Source organism: Vigna unguiculata, chromosome 3, assembly GCF_004118075.2.
Source record: "Vigna unguiculata cultivar IT97K-499-35 chromosome 3, ASM411807v1, whole genome shotgun sequence".
NCBI lineage: Eukaryota > Viridiplantae > Streptophyta > Magnoliopsida > Fabales > Fabaceae > Vigna > Vigna unguiculata.
Genome location: NC_040281.1, coordinates 65,198,922 through 65,222,485, shown reverse-complemented (window position 1 = coordinate 65,222,485; position 23,564 = coordinate 65,198,922). Strand labels below are relative to the sequence as shown.

General features: G+C 28.9%; 1 protein-coding gene across 2 annotated transcripts; it reads left to right on the top strand.

Annotated features, from left to right (window-relative positions):
- Positions 1–12,061: 12,061 nt before the first annotated feature.
- LOC114178869 (outer envelope pore protein 37, chloroplastic) lies at positions 12,062–15,672 on the top strand. Of its 2 annotated transcripts, none has more exons than XM_028064993.1 (6): positions 12,062–12,645; positions 12,721–12,810; positions 12,908–13,078; positions 13,405–13,499; positions 14,111–14,231; positions 14,857–15,188. In XM_028064993.1, exons 1-6 carry the CDS (start codon positions 12,211–12,213, stop codon positions 14,920–14,922), a joined length of 978 nt encoding a protein of 325 aa, XP_027920794.1. In that variant the 5' UTR covers positions 12,062–12,210; the 3' UTR covers positions 14,923–15,188. The 2 variants fall into 2 exon arrangements, with proteins under 2 accessions (XP_027920794.1, XP_027920793.1); XM_028064992.1 differs by lacking the exon at positions 14,857–15,188 and adding an exon at positions 15,212–15,672 and having other exon boundaries at positions 12,063–12,645.
- The last annotated feature ends 7,892 nt before the right edge of the window (positions 15,673–23,564 follow it).

Below are 23,564 nucleotides of genomic sequence, written 5' to 3'. Positions count from 1 at the left end.
TGTAGTTTCCCTCTATAGCTCAGTATCTTAAATGTGCATATTTTTTCTCATTTTTTTGTCTAAAGAATAAACCATTGTTTCTTGAAGAATGCAAAGAAAAACAAAAATTATGAAGTATTGGTAGGAGGATGTTGAAGTAAAGGTGAAAAAGGTTACTCCAATTAACGACTGATATATTTTCTATGGGTAGTTTGATATGTAAATTTTAAATGATTGTACCAAATCTTTTATGTAAACTTTTACTAATATAAAAATATCGAAATTCGTAATTCTTATTTAGTTGATTTTGATGAAGAAGCTATAATAAGATAAATTGGTGTTATTCCGTCTTTTATTTTAAAATACGTAAGTAGAAGGAATATATCTAAACATGCATCAACAACTGTGATTGGTTCTCTCAAAGTACTAATTGTGCTAACATCAAACTTTGAATGATTAGTTTTTAATAGTTATTATTACCGATTAATCACTTAATTTTTAGCGTTACCGAAATAAAATTTAAGAAAACCATAACATTATAACGTGGACTTGTTTTAAGTGCCTATTGGTTTTCTATAGAAATCAATAGATTAATCACAAGCCCCATATATGATTAGAACCTTAATGTTTAGAATGCAATTAATATATAAATCTAGTCAAATTTGATACGTATTAAAATGGAATATTTGTTCATTTTTACTATACCAAACAACCATATTAAACAATGTACCAAATCTCATTCATATGAATACATAATTTCCTTAATATAAGAAAATATGAGTTATGTTGGTTATATATATATATATATATATATATATATATATATATATATATATATATATATATATATATATATATATATATATATATATATATATATATATATATATTCAAACACACTTCCTCTTATATACTATAAACACTAGTGTCTAATTATACAAATTATTTAAATATTACATAAATTTTATTTTGCTACTGTAAATATTTCTAAAACATTAATAGTAAAGTCGTAAGTACAATTATATGAATATAACTATAAATCATTATTTAGGTTTAGAAACACATAGTTTTAAAGAGCTAAATACATGATTTAAAAAGACAACTAAAATCTATTTTATATACATGTTCATTAAATATCTTTGGTCGTAACATACTGGTTAACATATCAACAATCATAAAATCTATTTTATATACCTATTCATTAAATGTCTTTGATCGTAACATAGGGGAGAAGGATATGTAAGAAAGTTATCACTGTAATTTTTTTTTTCATCGGCAAGTTATCACTATATATAATTATTCGGTACTTCAGTTAAGGAGTCATTTACTAAGCCCTAAAACAAATTTTAGGATTTTTTATCAAATGGTATAATGATTTTCGTAAATTACCAACATGGACAAATTTAAATAAAATTATCATTTTGATGTAAGTTGTCCACAAAATATATGATTTTCTAATCTATTTTGCTCAATTCAAGTCGTTACATAAACAAAATTTTCATTATTTTTTCAAATGAGTTTTGTATACACGTATCTAAAGTCGTGAGCATGGCATACAGTTTTCAATTATTTTTCTTTTGAAGTTAAAAGTTGTGAACTGACAAAACGAATTCCAAATTTTTGGAACCAAAACATTGCTAATTAATAACGTTTTTACTACATATATACCCACCACTTACTTTTTAATAAATGTTATTTAGAATAATTATTTCAAATATTTTGTTAATATAAAACTGATAGCAATATTTTTTTATAACTTACGTCACTATAAATAAAATATGAAGTCAAATTTAAATTATGACAACCTTAATTTATGTAGGATAAATTATTCTACAAAAATATCTTATTGAAATTATTTATTGTGATATGTAGATCACAAAACTTCTAAAATAATTCAACATATTATTTATTATTTTAGGTAAATACTTATATAGTTTATTTTAAAATTAATATAAAGTTGATGATCTTTTGTATAATTTAACTATATTGGTTATACTCTCTACTTATCAAATATTATACCTTTTAATAAATTTTATTTAGGATAAATTATTTCAAAATGTTTTTTTAATATAAAACTGACCCTCAAATGCATCGTAAGTTATTCGGGAGACTAATAATTACTCATTTTCATAATGAAATTGATCAAATAGTTTAACTTAAAAAAAATGTTCGTATTATCTCAACAAAGACACAATAGGAGAAATTATCTATTTTGTCATTAAAATTTCATGCTTTGTAAATTTTATAAAGTGGAATTAATAATTTCCAAAATTGGATAAGGTGTCATGAATATTATGATATGATTTTAAGCTTCCATTACTTTGATATTTTTCAATAATCAATTTTATTTTGTTAATAGTTTATGTGTAATTATTTATTAATTAATTAATTAATGGTCGTGATAGTTAAATTTTGACTTTTTGTAAAAATATTTTACTTTTATAAGAGAACGTAAATTGTAAAACACTAATCCTGTATTTATCTTAAATATTCAACAATTTAACTTTTAATAATTATTTATTAATTAATTACATATGCAGTTAAAATTAAAATAAATTATATAAGTATTATATACATAAATTAATCGTTGTTATAATTAAAATTTGACTTCTCTATGTATTTTATTTCTAATCACCTTATAAAAAAAATACTAATACCATATTTATATTAACAAAATATTTGAAATAACTATCTTAAATATCATTTATTAAAAGGTAGAATATTTGATAAGTAAAGACTATAATAGTTAAAACATCATCAATAATATAGTTAAATTATATAACCGATCATCAACTTTATATTAATTTTAAAATAAATTATATAATTATTTACTAAAATAATGAATAATATGTTGAATTATTTTAAAAATTTTGTGATCCACCTACCACAATAAACCATTTCAATCAGATATTTTCGTATAATTATTTATCTTACATAAATTTAGGTTGTCATAATTAAAATTTGAGTAAAATAAAATAAATGTCAGGAACAATTTACACCAAACTGGTAATTTTATTTAAATTAGTCCATTTTAGTAATTTACGGAAAACATTATACCATTTTGATAAAAAAAAAAAAAAAAAACCAAATTTTCACATACATAATACTTGAATTGTAGGTTCAAGGCTTGCTGAGTTAATGAGCATGGACTTTTTAATTCCTTTTCGTTATTAATTTCAAATTTCTTCCAATCCGTTCATAACATTCTAACCGCACATAACTATATACGAAATTCATTCCATTTGTTTCCTCTGTCATTCTTTAGATACTGTAATGTATTGAATTTGTCTCTTTTTTAATATAAAATTAAATATTAATGGAGAAAATTAATATAAAAGTATGTATAAAAAATATAACTAAAATGTATAAGAAAGTTTGTTAATTACACCTAATTCCAACAAAAGAAAATTTAGCTATTTATGATATTGAATGACATGGAATCCAACAAAAGAATGAAGAAAAAATGAAGGTGAAAGTCATGCAGGGAATTTTCGATGGATGAGCTTTCTCTTCAAAAGAGTTTTCATAATTAAGATACGGATCTTACGAGTGTCTTTAGAATATCGGTAAAAGTAATTTATATACATTAAATTCTATAAAATATATATAAATAAATTTGATATTAAATTAAATCTGACATAATTATTATTAATATGATTTTATTTTATTTAAAAGATAAAAATGCACATAAATATTGTACATGTGTTTTATATTTTATTTAATATTCATCAATAAAAATTAAAAAATAATTAAATAATAAAATAACTATGTTTAATGTTGCTAAAAAATAAATATAATTAAATATAAGAAAATTTAAATTAATAAAATAACCAAAAAATAATAATATTAAATATCTAAAAAATTTATAAAAACAATAATTAAAAAATTCATTCAAGTCAAAATGTCTTTCATTATTGTTCTTATTTCTATCATTATCTTCATCCAATGTGCAACTTATCGTCTACAAAGCATATTCAAAAAAAAAAATTGAAAGCATAGTATAAAGACAAAAAAAATTCACAAAAAGGTATAATAATTTCATCATCGAAGATTTTTTTCTTTTTTTGCAAAACTTAAAAACATACCTTTCAAATGTTTACTTTACATTTGAAACTTTCACTTTGAGAGATTCTTGAAGTGCCACCAGAGATATAGATTTTTTTCTTTTTAGTAGAGACATTAAAAATTTCAAAGTCATTATTTTATATCAGTAGTTATAACATTTGTTATATGCATTTATATTATCTTAATTAATATATTTAATTGTTTCAATTTTTAATGTAAAAATGATATAACCAATACAAATTAATTATCCTTAATCAGTGTTCTAACGATAGTGATTAGCATTCTCCTTAAGATATTAAGATATTAGGTCAAACTATAAATCAAACCTTCAAGTATGCATTTTATGGGCTTGGCTTGTTTAACAATGATATATAATTTGTGGGAGCAATGAGCTTACATGGCTCCATACATTAATAGGTTAATAGGTTAGTATTATCAACTATAATTTTTTTTTAAATTATGATAATTATTCAACTAATCATTTCCCTTCCTTTATAGGTCTTATTGGTAATTGATAGTGTTTATTATAAGACCCTAGAAAATGACGTTTTAAAAGTGACAGTAGTTTAAAAATAGTGAGACTCGATTATTTTAATATTAAAAGGTTTTAGTATAAATATAATTGTTATAAACGAGTTTCATTATTTTAAAACACACCATCTCTCTAGAAACCACTTTTCTAGAGTTCTCTGACTTCTCTCTAGAGGTTCTGTCTCTCTGGTCGTCTGATTGAAGAACCGAGACCGTAGGATTGATCCTCTCGGTGAGCTCTTCAAATTGGACCGATCAGTTTCTCCGTTCACGTAAGTTGAGTTTCCGCTCTTTTTTTTAGTCTTTTTCTGTTTTTTGTTGCATGCAAGCCCTCTTCCGCTTGCATGCGACGTTTTAATCATCAGTATGAGTCTCTGCTGATCAGTGATCATAACGGTATGTCCTGATCATTCTTGTGATGTTTCTATGTGTAGATAGAGCATCCTGTGGAGTTAGAGGTGTTGACGTTTTTAAGGCGTTGACGTTTATAAAGTTGTCTAAACAGGATAATAGGTAAGGGAAGCTAACTGTTTTACTTGAATTTCATATAGAAATCATTCTGATGACTTTGAATTGCATGATTGATTGTTGTATGAGTGTTTGAATTGTGTAATTGAGTGTATGCTTGGATTGTGCTAGATTTCTTTATTGTTGCATGTGAGAACAGATTGGGAATCTGGTATTTTCGCCTAAGCGAGCAGCTCTCGCTTGAGCGAAAACACCAGAAACTCATCCCTTGTCTCTGCGCGAGATCTCGCTTGAGCGAGAGTCACTCTCGTCTAAGCGAGACAACTTAGCCTGAGTGAGAATTCGCCCAAAGTTTGAGTTGTTCTCTGTTTTGAGCCTCGCTCAGGCGAGAATGACTCGCCTAAGCGAGAGAGCCCTTTCGCCTGGGCGAGACCTTTCAGCTTGGGCAAGAACCCCTGCAGTTGAGTGTTATTTCTTTATTTCTAATGGATGAAGCTATGTTTAAATGTTAAAATATGAACTTAGTTATGATATGCATGAATTGTTATGACTGGTAATATGTGTGGTGAAATTGCATGAAGTTGGAATATGAGAAGAAGTGGTTGAACTAGGATTTCAAGGGAAATTCTAAGAGGAATGTTTTAGTGTATGTAAGGACATAAGGACTCAGTTTTGGTTGGTATCCTAACGCTCCTAGTAACCATTAAGACTCATGTAGAGTATGATGGATTACGTCGGGAGGAGTAGCAGGAGGTCCTGGTCTATGAACCTGATCTGTCATAGAGGTGATGGGACTTACCTTGGGAGTGGTTAGGTGATAACCCCTTGTGTCCAAACTCTGCAGAGTTTAGGAACCGTCACAGGTGCAAGCCACCAAGAGATCCGATGTCGCTTACACAATCCGGATATTGAGTTTAGAGTCATGTATATGTGTTGTGGTGGTCTATATGATTCTGGTGATAATGAGAAAGATTGCATGGTTTCTGTTTATAATTGAACTGCATGATTCCTTAATCAGATTAGCTTACCCTTGTTTTTTGTGTTCCTGTCTTGTGTTGTATGTTTCCTTTTGCGATGATCACCTATTCGGTGGGAGCAGATGTGGTTGCAGTGTCAAAGGCACTTCTGGAGGATGAAGAGTCATCGTGTTAGTGTTGAAGAGGAGGTTTCCAGTGGGAGTTTTAGCAGTGGTCAGTAGTACAGAGTTTATTAGTTTAGTTTAAGTGTATAAGTGATATATTTTTATAGTCATACCTTTTGTAAGACTGTATTAATATATCGTGTACACTGGATTATCTGTTTTGGAACTATGATGAAACTCCTTATTTTTATTAGTTTTAAGATGCTGAAATTAGAATGTTACATTTATTCTTTCATTTTAGATCTCGTTTTAAGTTTTAAATTATGTTTATTTTTTACTTTGAAACGGTTTATTATGTATTGGACATGAATAATTTTAGTTATTATTATGTTTTAGAAAATTTTCTTTATTACAGGTTTTAGTTTCGTGCAAGAATAAAATTGATATAAAAAAACATAGTAAACATAAGTTTATGGTCAACATATTTAAAATTTAAGTTTGTTATTATTGATAAATTTGAAATTTAAGTCGGCTGAATCTAAGCCTATTCGAAAATAAATTTAAAAAATCCAAAATAACATACTTAAAAAGTCTGTTTTGTACTAATAATATGTGAAATTAAATTTTGTTTCTCTTTCAAACTTTGTTGAAATTTGATCCTTAAACTGGATATAGTCTTTGTGAACTAATAGTCTTTAAAAAGTTTGTAACGTGACAAATAGTAATAGTTGGACGTTAAGGGTGCTGGAAGATGAAGGTAAATGCTAAGATTTGAAGAGGATGATGATAGGAGATGTATTAGAGAGGGGAAAAAAAAAGATAAAATCAGAAAATTCTTTAAAACCACGTATAAAATGTATAAACACCAGCGTGTATCTCCATTTGTCACGCCACAAAATTTTCAACACTCTTAATTAACAATTACTAAATTTATTTACTTAAATTTGAACATAAAATTTATCAAAATTAAAAAATGGACGAAATTTAATTTTACATCATACTTCATAAACTAATAACATAATTTTTAGGTATTTTTTTCCTTAAATAATAGACTAAGCTTGATGAGATCAGACTACGTAAGTAAATAAGACTAAGAATGCATGTTCTAAAATAATAAAAAACCACCCATTAAATTCAACACGAGACGATTTCTTTTATACTATATTTTGTTACGACAATAAATAAATTACAAGGTCAGATTCTTTTTTTATAAGAGAATTTATTTACAAGTTTTCTTTTTATCATGTAAACATAAACATCAAACAAGTATATAACAGAATGAAGTTATCAAAACATGGAAATAGATATAAGAATTAAGGAATATGTTCAAATTATAGTAACTTTCTTCCTTGATCTTTGTATTCAAAAATATTTAAAATTATAAAATTATGTCAATAAATTATTACCTGAATGTTCGAGTCTAGTTATTTTGTTGAGTTTTTTTTTTATTATTCTCAATTGAGCATTAAAAATACACTATTTTGGTATTTTAGAGATATTTTTAATATATTTTAAAGAGTTAAATACGTGTTTGGTGGTCTCTTAACTTTAAGTAAATTTTGGAATTAGTCCATTTTGAAACTTTTGACCAATTTAGTCATTTGTTTTTCAAAATACGTGATTTTAGTCATTTTAATCAAATTTTGTTAAGTTTATTTGACATTTCAAGCACATTTCATAATAATATTTGACTTAACATTAAAATAAAAAGGTGTCAAACAGTATAAACAACTCAAATACAATCTTGAAACGCGCTTGAAACATCAAATAAACTTAACAAAATTTGATTAAAAGGACTAAATCCACGTATTTCGAGAGATGAAAGACTAAATTGGTCCAAAGTTTCAAAATGGACTAATTTCAAAATTTACTGAAAGTTAAGGGACCAAAAACATATTTAACCCTATTTTAAAACTTCAAAATCAGTGGTCATTAGTATATTTTGAAGACACAAATAAAGAAACAACATATAAAAACAGTAGGGAATCCAAATTCTAAATGTTCATATGATGCTTATAAGTAATGGAATCAAATCACTAACACAAAATAGACATTTTATGTTTGCGATTTTACATCTGACTCACTAACATTGGTGGAACATGCATGTGACTAAGGGGAGCCATGCCTCCCACAAAACTCTTTAATTTTATTTCTTATATGTAATTTATATATTTTAAAATTATATTATATATATATATATATATTTTATAGTTATATTATATTACATATATTAAGTTTTAAAAAGTTTTTATCATTTTATTTATATATATTATTTATTTATGTAATTTTATTATTTAAAAAATAAAATAAAAATCAATTTGATGGATGTTCGTTAATAAAAAAGAATAGGATTTTGCTTTACATAAGGTTCTTTTTCAATAAATTATCAAGAAAGTATGAAAATAAAAAAAAATAAAAAAGATAATCGGGAAAGAGATTAAAGAACAGATATATTGAGGAATGCATTATTACAATATATCTCATAAATCAATATTAATATTCTATTATAATTTATGTATCTTAAATTTATGATTCTCTTATTCCTATTACGATGTTTTTCCCAACTTAAGTTTTCTCCAAATTAGTATGAACCCTAATCAAGATTTTAGGAATTCTTTTATGAAATTAGCAGAAACCCTGATTATAGTTTTCCTCACATTAGTATAATTATAAATTATGAAATTTAGGGATTTTGTATTTTCAGTTTAAATTTGTAAAATTTTATGAATGTAATTGGGTTGCATTACAAATTGTGTTACTTATAATAAATTAGTTGAATAGTCTTAAATTGGAATAGAAAGCAACAATATTAGAAATTGAAAAGTACATAATCGATGTGAACAAATAACTTAAGTAGAGGAAATGAACATTTATTTAATTAATAAGAATAATTTATATATAAAAAGTTTAAATTTGGTACCCCTCAAATTTTTATCCAAGTTTCGTCACTGCCCACTAAAATCAGACATAAAAAATTATCGATGATAAACGTGTAAATAAGTTATCAATTGTTTACGTCTGGTACCATAGGGTCAGACGTAAATCTCGTTTCTTATGTCTAATTGTACATGGCACACGTAAATTTACATTTGACACGCTATAGTTAGACGTAAATTTACGTATGGCTGAGACAAATCAGACGTAAATTTATGTTTGATTAGTCCCATCATACGTAAATTTACGTATGACTACAACGCGTCAGATGTAAATTTACGTCTGATTTATCTCAGTCAGACGTAAATTAAGTATGACTATAGCGCGTTCGACGTAAATGTTAAAACATAAATCCCTAATCTTCTTCCCCACAGTGTCGTGACTGTGCGAGAAAGTAAATTTGTGGTTTTGCGACTGCACATTGTTTCATCGTGTGGTTGATTGTTGAGAAGTTTGTTTCTCTTTTGATTATGTTTTGGTAGACCTCCATTTACATTGAAACCCCCAATTTTTTGTATACGCAAGAATGACGGTTTGGTGGAAGTGCAACAACGGAGGACTATGGTTCGTGATGTCGCAGAGGGTGTTTGCTCCTGGTGTGGTGCCTCTCATGTGCTTTTTCAACCGTTGTTTGGAGATGGATCTGCAGTGTGGTTTGCATTTCGTTTTCGGCAAGATGGAGTGTTGTAGGAAGTGGATCGACTTCAACAAGTGCTCGTTGTGGCTGGTGGTTGATCTGTGCGATGAAGCCAATATGTTCATGTGGAGGTGGTGGTGCTCCAACGATTGCGTCGTGGTTGCGTGGTGACTTCGTGGAGTACCTGCGATGGTTTGGTGCAGATCTGGCGTGCGGATGGACTATAGTTGTTTTTGCGTTTTGCGTTTCGCGTGGTGGATTGACGATACAAAAGCATGAAAATTTGTCAAAAAAATCATGCTTAAAAATTTATGTATGACACTGTGTACCAGACGTAAATTTACGTCTAACACTGTGTACCAGATGTAAATCAGACATAAATCAGACGAGAAAAGAAAAACGCGTCGGACGTAAAAGACCTTTTTTGTGTTAGTGAATTATAGAAAAATGTCAATAAAAATAAGTTAAGGGACAATCTAAAAGTAATATAATGTGTTCTTGTATGGAACCGATTTGTCTTGCAATTTATGATATTATTTTTCTGTTGCTTGTGAGGATGTACTCCATCTTCAAGATTGAAATATCTTCATCAAATCTGATACAATGAACCACGGGGTAGCAAGTACTTACAAGTACTTTGAAACTTAAGTCAATTGTATGAAATATATGGTAATTCTAGTGATAATAGCAAGGTTAATATATCTTTTACATGATACGACTGAGTCACCTTTGTATACCTAACTAACCTAACTAACGTTTAGATCCCTTCATAAATGCTAACAATTGTTAGAAATATTTTAATATAATTTAAAAAATAAATAATTAAAATAAAAATTCTACTGTTATTCATGTTTTTATAGACCTTTAATTTATGGGTTAATGTGTTTTATGGCTAACGACTATATTCTTATTATACTTTACTGCTTTGTCTTATTTTGCTACTTATAAATACCACCTAGGTGCATCGGAAAAAAATAACAACAAAGACAAGAAACATTAGAGTTTTCTCTAAAATGTTCTTCTTTTGTTCTCTATATTATCTTTAAGACAATGGTGTTCATAAGGTTCGGAGATCCTTTGCTGCACCCGATCGATCTAACGGGTTGTTGTATCTTGGGAGAGAAACGTATATGATTTGAAACACATATGAGTGTGTATTTGTTTAGTCCTATGCAATAGGGCGTTTTCTCTCTAAGGATAGCGCTATGCGTGTCTCAACCCAAAATATTTCTACTCCTTACCTTTTATCTTTTATTTATTATTGTTATTATAATTGTTAATCTCTGATTAAAATTCATTGTTTTATATATTGTCTTAGTATTATTATTGATTTAATAATTATTATTATATTATTTCATATTTATATTATTATTAGTATTTAGTATTATTTGAGTAATCATTTTCTAACAACAAATACATAATTGTAATTATCATAACGTTTAAACATGTGTATTATTGTTTTGTCAAAGCTAGCAGGTCCTTATCCGGATGTATCATGTTTTTTTAAGTCTGACACTTCTCGTTCCATACCTTTGGTCACTTATATCGAGTTAGTGAGTTAGTCAATATATAACCAACATGTATTTATCCTTAGACTCACCAAATTTATTTTAATTAAAATTTATCAAGTATTTAATGAAGCAGATACAAGACTAGACTCACCAAATTATTATGACCGAGATATACCAGATCAATCTTGGCTCAAAAATATATCAAACCCACTTTGACTAAGATGTATGAGTCCCTATGCAATGCATAATGCATTTCCCTATAATGAATATAATTAATATAATTAGGTTTATACGTTAAATTTGTTACTACTATAAAACTAAAATAACTTAAAAAAAAAATGTTAATATGATAAAATAATCTGTTATTATAATTTCAATTCATGTATTTTATCTCAAGGTTTGAAAATATAATCAGTTTTGTGCCCTTTAAAATTTGTCATGTTTTTGTCTTTTATTTTCATTTTTCAAGAAGCAAAGAGCTATAATAGAAAAAAATATTAAAATAACTTAATTAAGATTTGATTTTATAATAAACTTAAGTATTTTTAGTTAAATTTCTATTAAAAATGATTTTATTAACATATTCAAAATTTATATACCAGTCATTGTCATTTTGCAGTTAATTTGAAAGTGATATAGATGATATTTTACATGTTTAATTTTTTAGAAAATAAAAAATAACTTAATTAAACTTTAAGTTCATATCATATATTTTAATATTTTTACTTAAATTTTATTAAAAAGTTGTTATATTAAAATTTTGAAATTTTTATATTCTTTAATTATTTTTTATTAATTACGGTACGATGATATGTTATTTAAGACCAAAATAAAATAATTCATGACAGAAGAAAATAAGGAGACTATCAGATTAGATTTTATTTTGTATGAAGCAGGCATGGGAAGAATCTAATGGGGATAGAATTTTAGTTCAATAAGAAACGTTAGCATTTAGCGGTGGCCGGTGGCCCTAGAAATAGAGGTGTAGAAGGGTAGTGGCTTTCATGTTAAAGAGAGAGAATCGGAGGGTGGAGATGGAATCAGCAGCTGAAAACCCTAATTACATCATGGTCCCATCCGCAGGAGCAACTGCGGTGGTTGAGCCACAGTCACAGTTGCCTCTGGCAGTGACATCAACACACAACTGTAAGCGAAATCTCTTCTCATTTCCGAGGAGGCCAGCCCTCAGAGTTACATCCGAGTTCGACAGTGAAAGCGCAGTCTTCTTCCATAAAATTTCTTGCAAGTTGTTGGACAGCCTTGCCAAGTTCAAGTTTTCATTCAACCACAGCGGTAAAGGCGACATCTCCGAACCCCAAATCAGCTTTGTATCCAAGCACCTTAGCCTCCACTACGACCTCGAAGACCATAATGCTCTCGTTAAGACTTCTCTCGATGTTGGTCCCAGATTGCAACTCACTGCTTCTCACGATGTCAAGGTCTTATTTCTACCTCTGCATCTTCCATTCTTTAATTCTTCACATTCTCATGTCTCTCTTCTTTCTTCTCCAAAGGCTCAACAAGGAGAGGTTACCATGCTTGCAAACCTCGCCCCTCCTGGCTATTCACTTCAGCTATCAACTCCAGTTCCATCCGTTGGATTGGTCTGTATTCGAATCATCTTATCTTGGAAAAAACAAACGCAAAAACACAATACTACTATTATATTTCATCATTTTCTTGTTTGAATTCTATCCACAGCCGAAAGCAACCTTAAGATTTCCTCTTGGTGAAGTTTCTCTGCAAGAGAAAGAAGACGAGGAGGTCAAGAGTTTGTTGTCTGTCAGTGGGATTCTTAAAGGACAATTTTTGAATGGAGTCTGCTCCGCCCAGTACAAAGATGAAGAAGTGAAATTGAGATACTGCTACAAGGTACTTTCCTGGTTTTAGGATTATTGTTCGTGGAGCATTACTACTTACTTCCCCATCATTGTTATCCTGACAAAAGGGAAGTGCTGATAACACACTCTCCACGCTTCTTCTAAGACTTAATTGGTGGTTAAAAGTTTTTGGAACTATGAAATCTTGAGTGAGACCCACAAAACATTGTATTTTTAATAGTGTAAATTATAATAGAGTGTCGTTCTTCGTGTATATCATAAGTGTATCGCTTTGGGTATCAATTATTTTTCCCATCATTTGTATTTGGTTGTCAGATACTACCTTGTGCCTACTGTTGAATGTTTAAATAAATGCAGGACGACGAAATGTCATTTCTTCCAATACTTTCACTTCCTTCAAATGCCCCATCTTTTGCCTTTAAGCGTCGGTTTGGTCCTTCTGACAAATTAAGGTTATGACACTTTCTTAAGAACCTTTCATTTGTGCATTCACTGTTTTTGTTGCACTCCAATTTCTCGGTAGATGATAGATAAGTTCCTTTTAACTGAGTTTGAAAAACTATGCACGTTAATGGTAACTACATAATGTACGCCTTAATTATTGAGCTATAATTGTTGTCATATCGTATATTCTTAAATATTGGGTTCCATTTATCCTATCTACACATAACATGAAATAAAATCTTTGAAACTTGCTATGATACCTGGCTTCATCTTCACAATAGCATAAGATCCATCTAAAAATCCTTTTAAAACTGGATTCCACAATACTTTTGGAATATCTACAAATTGACCTTGTGAAGGTACATCTGGAGAAGAAATTAAGTTGCAATTTAGCTTTCTCAATTTTCGCATTTATAATTGTAATCTTGTAAGTTATGCTACAATCCCAGTTTGTTTCGTCATAGCTGCTATTGTTTTATATTCCTATTTAATTAACTAATTCAGATGTTGATTACCTGCTATACATTTTATGCATTATAGTATTTCAGTGACACATTTTAATTGAAAGAATCAGTTTGCCTATTTATTGATGTGTTTTTTTTAAATGCTTAATGTATAGCTACTGGTATAATTGTGATTCCAACTATTGGAGTGCTGTGTACAAGCGCACCTATGGTAAAGATTTTAAATTTAAAGCTGGTTATGATTCAGAGGTTCGCCTTGGCTGGGCATCTCTTTGGGTAAGTGCTTCATTTTTCAATTATGTAATTCATATTCAATATCATTGATACCCCTTGTTATGATTATAATTCCTAGTTTTTAGTAACAGAGTCTTTTTATTTCTCAAATATTAATGCTTAATATGCAATAACATACATACTTGCACCAAAATTCTTGTCTTCAATATTTATTTGATACAAGACGTAAATCTGTCAAATGAAGTAAAATATCAGTGGAGTTGCATACTTCCAATGGTAGTTTCATACACTGTCCCAGATCCCTTCCTCAATGGAGCAAATCGTTAAGTTAAGTGACCCCAGGGTTAATTAGTATAATAATTTGAGATTTAGTAAGTTTTGGACTGAGCTAATTAGAGAGACAGCACATGTTGCCTATAAAACAATTAAAGGGTTGAAAAGGAAAGGATTTATCTTGTGTTTCGAGAGACAATTCATATTGTTGTTGGAGGAGTCCAGGCCTCTTGAAAGTTCTGCAAATCATTTGTACTCTTTTCAGTTGATAGAACTCTGACCTAGTTTCTATCATATTATTAGCTAACTTTTCGGTTTGAGCACTTACATTTCAGAATATAATTGTAGATAGCTTTCGAAATACATTAAACCTGCATTGTTGTTTTACATTTAGGCACCACTGAATACTGTCTCCTGCACAAGGGATGCATGCATGGACTTCTTGAACCATGGAAGATAGTATATCAATATAGGAAAATGGCTTATTGGTTTACCTTTTTTTCTTTTCTTGAATGTTTAACTAAATTCCTTTTAATACTTTGCTATTATCTTCTTTGTACCAAGACTTTTGTTGGAATTCCAATTCTTGATTGCTTCAATCTATCTCTAAACTGTTAGATTATGATCCGCTTTTCAGTAGTGAGAAAATAGTCTGTCAAGTGTATGCAGATAAATTGTGGATGGTAGTGGATTCCACCTGAAGTATTTTGTTACCTGTTTCTCGGAGTCACCACTTTAGTTTCATTCAGGTTGGAGATGAAGGTGGGAAAGCTAAAACAGCTCCGATGCAGATGAAAGTTCAATTCATGCTTCAGGTGCCGCAAGACGACATCAAATCTTCTGTTTTGATGTTTCGAATTAAGAAGAGATGGGACTTTTAAGGCTCGAGTGGGGGGGGACTTTACCTGTTTTCTATGTATAAAAACTTGGGTATCTCGGCTTTGTGCAGTTCCATGGCGTCGTAGTTTCATCCCTCCATATTCCACATACTTTTGCAAAAGGGTATTGATCATTTGACAGTTTGATACTTCTCCAAGGCAGCTAATTTCTTAGGGGTATAGCAGGTTGTAATTAGCTTCTGGTAACAATTTTCATCGTACAAAATTTGTAAAGATAATTTTCCGATTTTTAAGTTGGCAGATAATTGTTATCGGATGCTGGCAATCCTGAAATGATCAGACTTTTAAAGCCCGTACTACTTTGTAAGTTCTTTTTGGTCTAAACCAATTTCTTTCCTGTTTTTGACGGGATCAAATTACGGGCAATTTCTTTTAGGACCCCCATACTGTCTTTTTTTTGTGCCTACGGAAAAAGTTCAAATTGTCCATGAGTGAAAAACATCATAGACCCGATTACTTCCTGATGTAACCGAAATCGCGACGAAATAGCGAAAATAATTTAAAAAAATATAGAGGAATCGTTCTCATAGTTTATTATGAAAAACGATGGAAACATCTTAAAATAAATCGTTTTCGAAATCAAATTTGTGATCGGGAGTAGGTTACGATGGAGAAAGTATTAGCACCCACAGTCATAAGACTGATTTCATTTTATTAAGCATGCAAGATAAAAAAAGTAGATGTTTTAAAATATTTATTGTTCCCAAAACTGAAATAAAATAAATACATGTAATTAATAAAGATAAAAAAACAAAATTATCTTTTATTTTTTAGGACTCGACAAGGTTGATATCTTACTCTTACATATTTCCTTAATTTTTTTTTGAAAATCAGGGATAATATAGTTCTTTGCAAACATAATTGTTATTTGATATTATTATTTTTTTTTTAATTTTTAGATTTTAATATATATATATATATATATATATATATATATATATATATATATATATATATATATATATTGTATTAATATCAAGAGAATCCGAGATTTATCATGATAACAAACTTAGTTATCAAGTAAATCCATTACTTGACATCATATTCAAAAATTATATAAAAAATAATATTATTTTTTATTTTTAAAAAAAATTAAAAGTCTATGAAAATATTTCTAATTACCAAAATAAAAGAAAGAGAAGGGTTGGACATATTAATAACCTAACATTCAAACCCAGATACATTTAGTCATACAACAAGTCAATCAATCATAAATCCCAAACACATTTAAGGTGATCCCTTTTGCGTGTGTACTCTAGTAATAGAAAGAAAAGAAGTTTTTCGATTTTTTTGTTTTATTTCTCGCATTGGAGAGGTGTTGTGTTTATATAGACACATTGAGATACCACTGAAATCGTAGTCTTTAATTATAATAAAATATATGAGGAAGGAATTGGTCCCAATAAAACATATCATAGAAATTAGATCGTTGCATGTTGCATAATATTCAGGATATTGATTATAATTATTAACAAAATATTGTCTGGTCTGTAATTACTATAATCATATATTTTCTGGTATAGGTACATGAAGATCTTGATCAAATCATAATATATTATTCATATAATTAATTCTAATTATTACAAGGAATATTTTATTCCAATTATTAAAATTGTATCATTCTCTAAAAATCATTATTATCGAAAATATGTGCTTCTAATTCTTAAAATAATATCTTCAAAAATCAATGAAAAACATCACATAAACATAAATTCAAGATATTTATTCTAAATATTATGAATAATATTGCTCCTAATATTATAGATGATGAAATGTCCTTTTCTGACATGTCATGTATGGAGTGTGTAAATAACAAACAGTGTGAGGGTGAAAATATGTACAAAACATTTGGGCTTATGAGAAGGGTGTGATAACAAATTAAATTCTCCCTTCTTTTTGTTTTTTTATTGTAGAAATAAAGTTATAAAACCCATCATCAATCGAAAACATATTTTTTGTTTTATTTTATTATTTGTTTAACAAAACAAATGTATTCATTCGGACGAAATTGAGTGTTAATATCTGTATCCGTAAATTTTGTAATTTTCATTTTATTTTTCATTAAAAGTATATTAAAACCCCTAATTTGAGAGGTGGACACATTCTCTGACCCTTCTTCCTTCCTCAACACCGCTCTCACCTCTTTCCATCCATTTCTTTTGTCCTTGGCCTTCTCCATTTTTATAGGTGCTACTCTCCACCTCCATAACTTAAATAATGAGGTGGGTGTAGTGGAAGGCTAATTGGTTATAAGTATAGAAAAAGAATAAGGGATGTGGACAAGGACAAATGTTGGAAAATGTGAGGGGTGTTTAGATTTTAACAAACTATGTTGTGTCTTCCTCTGTACACATGTATATAAACTATGAATAATAGAGGTTATAAGAGCTGTGAATGATGGGTTTGTACACATTATATAAACCTGAGAGTGAAAGGTCATAACAGCAGTGAATGGGTTGCAGATGAGTGTGTTAAGAGTATTAGAAATGCATTTAATAGCATTAGGAACATCCAGTCTGAAAAGTTTTATTTAATGTATTCTGGAATATACATTTTCAATATATTTCTGAATTCGGAAATAATTCGAATGTATTTTTTTAAAATGTATTTAGAATGGTTAATTTGGTAGTTATTTCTGAATTCAGAAACATGTTTTGGACAATCTGAAATAATTTTAAAAAATATATTTTGGATTATACATTTTTAAATTTAAAAATATCTTCTGAAATATATATTTTAGAATATAATTTTTTTAATGTATTTTGGATTGATTAATGCGGAAGTTACTTCCGTATATGAAAATATACATGTGAAATATAATTTTTAAATACATTTTGAATTGTATTTTCTGAAGTATGTTTCCGGAAAATATTTGGACTGCATAGTATTTACAAAGAATGTTGGATAACTTTTATTTGGATAACGTAACGTCTTATTAAACTCATTTTAATAGATAAATCTATTTAAATAAAATATCCTATATATTATTATATTTAAGTGCGTCAGATAGGGATGGCAACGGGGCGGGGCGGGTACGGGTATCATGATCCCATCCCCATTCCCATAATAAAAATTCATCCCTATCCTTATCCCCAAACCCAACGGGTATACAACTTTTGACCCATCCCCATCCCCACCGGGTAACGGGTATTCTCTTATACCCATACCCATACCCATTTTTTTATTGTTCCATATATCAATTAAATATTTTTTATAAAAAAAATTTAAAAATCACACCAACGGAATCATGATACTATCAAAATATTCAATATTAATTTTGATTTTCATGATGTCAAATATTAAGAAAAATATTATAATAGTATAAATCTCAAATTAAAGTATCAAATAACAACTAAATAAAATTCAAATAATTATATAAAAGTTAAAAAATTACACATTACTAAAATTTTATAATAACCAAAATATTTATTAATTTTACAAATGATCAGTGGTTTCATTTGCATTCGATCCACCTACACATAGAAAAAAAATGAAAAATTAGATATGATATAATAATTGAAATTGAAAATTTTAATTACTAGAATATAATGTACCTTCTTCATCAGATTCATTTTCACTCATGAGAACATCTTTTCCTTTTAATTTTTTAACACCTACAAACACCAAATGTAGAATATTAGATGAGAATTCACAAAAAATACTAACAAAAAATATTAATAAATTTGAGTAACTAGATGGTTTGAGTTCCATATCCAACTTCTTGTACACATCAAAGCCTCTATAGTAATATGATGAAGTCGACTACGGTGAGAAGTTAATATCTGACCACCAGTACTAAAAGCAGATTCAGAAGCTACAGTTGTTATTGGAATAGCTAAAACATCCCTTGCAATTGCTTGAAGGGTTGGAAACTTTAACCCATTTGTTTTCCACCATGATAGGATATCAAATTCTTGTGTAACCGGCAAATTATCTTCTTCCAAGTAATAATCCAACTCTGTTTTCATAACTGTAGTTCTAGATTTTTTCTTTTTTGCCATAAACTCTAAAAATTCATTCGCATCATTATCAACATCCTTTCCCAACTCCAATGATATAGCTCTATAAGAAGAAGTTTCATTCTTTTTTGATTGATATTCCAAAACCAAATCATAGCACATTTGACGAATCCTACTAAGTTTCAGATCAAAATCATTACCATACAATTTATAAAAATAATATTCTAACATGTCCATCTTGTACCTTGGATCTAAAACTGAAGCAATTGCCAATATGTTATATAACAAAAAACAAAGAGAATGAGAAATATGTTATATATATATATATATATATATATATATATATATATATATATATATTATATTATATTATATTATATATTATATTACTATGTATATATATATTATATGTGTGGATATCTTATGTTTATATATATATATATATATAATTATTTATATATATTATATTATATTATATATTATATTATATATTATATTATTATTACTATGTATATATATTATATGTGTGGATATCTTATGTTTATATATATATATATATATATATATATATATATATATATATATATATATATATATATATTATAGATATATATTTATTTTAAGTATATATTATATTATATTATATAATAATATAAATATAATAATATATATTATATTATTATGTATATATATTATATGTATATGTGTAGATATTTTATGCTTTTATATATATATATATATATATATATATATATATATATATATATATATATATATTTCTTTTAAATTTTTATAAATTTGTAATGTTATAAATTTGTTTATAAAAGATCTCACTAGTTAAATGATTAATTTGTTTTATACGTATATATTATATATATTATATTATATTATTATGTATATATATTATATGTATATTATATTATATTATATTACATGTATATGTGTAAATATATATATATATATATATAAGTATATTTTATTTATATGTATATATACTATATTATATTATATTATATTATATTATATTATATTTTATGTGTAAATATATTATTTATTTATATATATTTTTTAGATTATTTAATAAATTATAAATAGTTTAGTAATTTAAGCGGGCACGGGTATTTGGGCGGGTATATATATATCCCCATCCCCATCCCCAGTTGAAAATTTCGGGTATTACCCATACCCATACCCATACCCAGTCAAAGCGGGGATTCCCCGTCAAAACGGGGACGGGTTCGGGTGATACCCACGGGCACGGGTTTATTTGCCATCTCTAGCGCCAGACTTAAAGTATAAAGATTTCGCAATCATCTAAGTATTCAATGAAGAAAATCAAGGTATCCCAATGTGCCCTTAACCCAACACAGAAAGATTTGACAGATGACCAAAAGCTTGTTCATAAGCAATAGATTACAATATAATAATGGCTCTTCAACGTGGGTTCAATAGCGGCCCAACACTAAACCATGTCCAACTAAGCTGCAGCATCTCCGTCGCCGCTGCAATCACCAGGAGTTCTCACATCTACTCACATTAATAAATTGATGATCATCGCAAAAGGAGAAAACCACACACGAGACACACAAGCAAGAAAACATAAAGGGTAAGCTAGGGTGGAAAAATGTTTTATCATACAATTGCATACAATTTTAAAGTCAAAGATACATAAATCAACCAAACATGTGATGACCAACAAGCAAGACTCTAAGACTCGATTATCCGGATACATATAATCAGTCGGATTCACTGGATGTTTGCACTTGTGGTGGCCTCTACTGCTCTACAGAGCCAATTGCCAATGGGTTTCACCCTATCACGCACAAGGTTAGCCTTCAAACGTCTAAGACCATTATCCTACCAAAGACTAGGGCCTCCTGCTACTCTCACCACTTGAGTAAGTACTTTCTACGTGAGACTAATTGACTCTTTAGAGTTTCAGGATGCAATTCTTACTTGAATCCTTACTAAATTATATAATGAGGCACCACCACGAAACCTCCTTGGAATTACGTCCTAACCATGAGGCACCACCATGAGCTCCTACTAACAGGGGTCATGGAATTACGTCCTGACCATGAGGCAACACCACAAGATCATCGTAGAATTACGTCCTGACCATGAGGTACCACCATGAGATCTCACTTAGAGATCCATGGAATTACGTCGTGACCATGAGGCACCATCACGAAACCTTCGTGGAATTACGTCCTAAACCATACCAAAATTATGCATCATCAACCCAACATTGAATTATAATACATACCAATCTCATGCCAATATATAACCAACTATCCAACCATGTTTCATATGCATATCATGCCAAGCTCATCAATTCGAGATCCCAATATATCATATAGAACATACAAGGCATCATACTTGAATTGTTGAAAGCAACCAATCATTCAATCATGTGAAACATACACGTATCCAACTAACCCTGTCAATCTCGCTCAGGCTAAGGAGCTCTCGCTCAAGCTACCAGCTCTCGCCTGGGCGATACTGCATACAAAGGGCACGTCGAGGTCTCACTCAAGTCAGCTTCTCTCGCTCAGGCGAGACTACTCTTGCTCAGGCGAGTGTCCTTCGCTTGGACGAGACCTCGAATCAGAGAGAAGGGTAGGTTGCAGCAGTTCTCGCTCAGGCGAGAGCTTTTCGTTTTGAGCGACCAATAGCTCACCTGGGCGAGTTCAGCAAAACCTCCTATGCTCTCGCGCGTGCCAAGCTAGAAAACCATCCATAACAACATACATATCATTTTCACACCATCAAAAGCACATTAAAATCATTTGGAGCACCAAACAGAAACAAACCAAGCACTATATTTATAAAAGCATGAAAAACCTAGTTTTCCTTACCTGGAATGGGGCTAAACGTAAGTACAACGGTCCTAGGGGAAGAGGGGAGCAATGTAACTCCAACCAATGTAGTAAATTGAGAAAACAGATGCACGGAGGCTAGCACAAGGTTTCAACGTCAACCCAAAGTAGAACCTAGACACTGGAATGGAACGAAAGGGATAAAGTTTAAGTTCAAGTTCAACTTACCCGGAGAAGACGTTCGAGTGAAACAGTGGGTGCTCTGATTATGCCCTAGCAAAGCTCTTTCCAGCAGTGGTAGGGGAAAATGTTCCTATTTTCTAAGAATGGGACAGGGTAAAAGGGGTTAAGGCTGGAAAAAGATTTTGGGTACCCTATGGATTGACTCTTAGGCCCAATAGTTAAGGCCAGACCCTTAAACATAAGAGTAGAAAAAGTGGGTCTTACAAATAACTTTTATTTTTTATTATAATCTTTAATTTTTAATGATGAATAATTTAGTATTGATGTGTTTTATGGAAGTGAGGGAAGAATAAAATAAATGCAAGAAGAAAAAACCCATTATAGATTGCATATATCCTATGTTTCAAAAATATATTATGGATTAAATAGTTTCAAAATAAATTATGAATTATATTAATTTAGAAATATATTTTGGATTACATATTCTAAAAATATATTTTAAATTATATGATTTAGAATCTAGAATTATATTTAGAATTACACAATTTAAAAAATATTTTTATATATATAATATATAATATATTTGTGAATTTTGTCTTTCAATCATTTGAAGTATAGGTAATTTAACCTTTCTCCAACATCTTATAGATGTACACGAAGAAACTAAATAATCTGAAGTATAGGTAATCTAATCTTTCTCCATCTTATGGGGTGTACATGAAGAATGGGAGAAAGAAATAGTTCGAAACGGTGTGTCTTTTTGACAAAATGCTGGACGACAGAGATAATTAAAAGTTAAATAAATTTTTAATTTTTTAAATTTTAGTAAAAATTGTAATTAATTTTTCTTAGACTAATTAAGTTTTTTATTTTTAAGAATACATAAATTTAATTATTTTAATTAAATTTTATTAAATTTATATGATGTTTTGAACTTATTTTTTAATTAATATTAAAACAAAAATATATTAAATAATATAAACAATGATTTTTCTCTAATATATAGATTAAAATATAGATATAGAAGATGGTAAAAATGTTTGATATAAGAAGGAGAAAAAAATACCAAATATATAGATTGAAATATATGAAGGTGCATTTTTATTTACTGCATTAAAACCGTACGATAAAGTAGAGGTAAAAACGAAAAGTATGGTTTGTATTTGGGTTTGTTTAATATAAAGTCCAAAAGAAAGTGGGCCCCAGGTCCTCAGTTGGGAGGTTCTCAGCCTTTGCAGTTTT

Coding starts and splice junctions, on each gene's coding strand:
- LOC114178869 (XM_028064992.1), top strand. CDS start 12,211: ATGTTAAAGAGAGAGAATCGGAGGGTGGAGATGGAATCAGCAGCTGAA. Junction 13,079..13,404: donor AATTGAGATACTGCTACAAG/GTACTTTCCTGG, acceptor AAATAAATGCAG/GACGACGAAATGTCATTTCT. Junction 13,500..14,110: donor GGTCCTTCTGACAAATTAAG/GTTATGACACTT, acceptor CTTAATGTATAG/CTACTGGTATAATTGTGATT.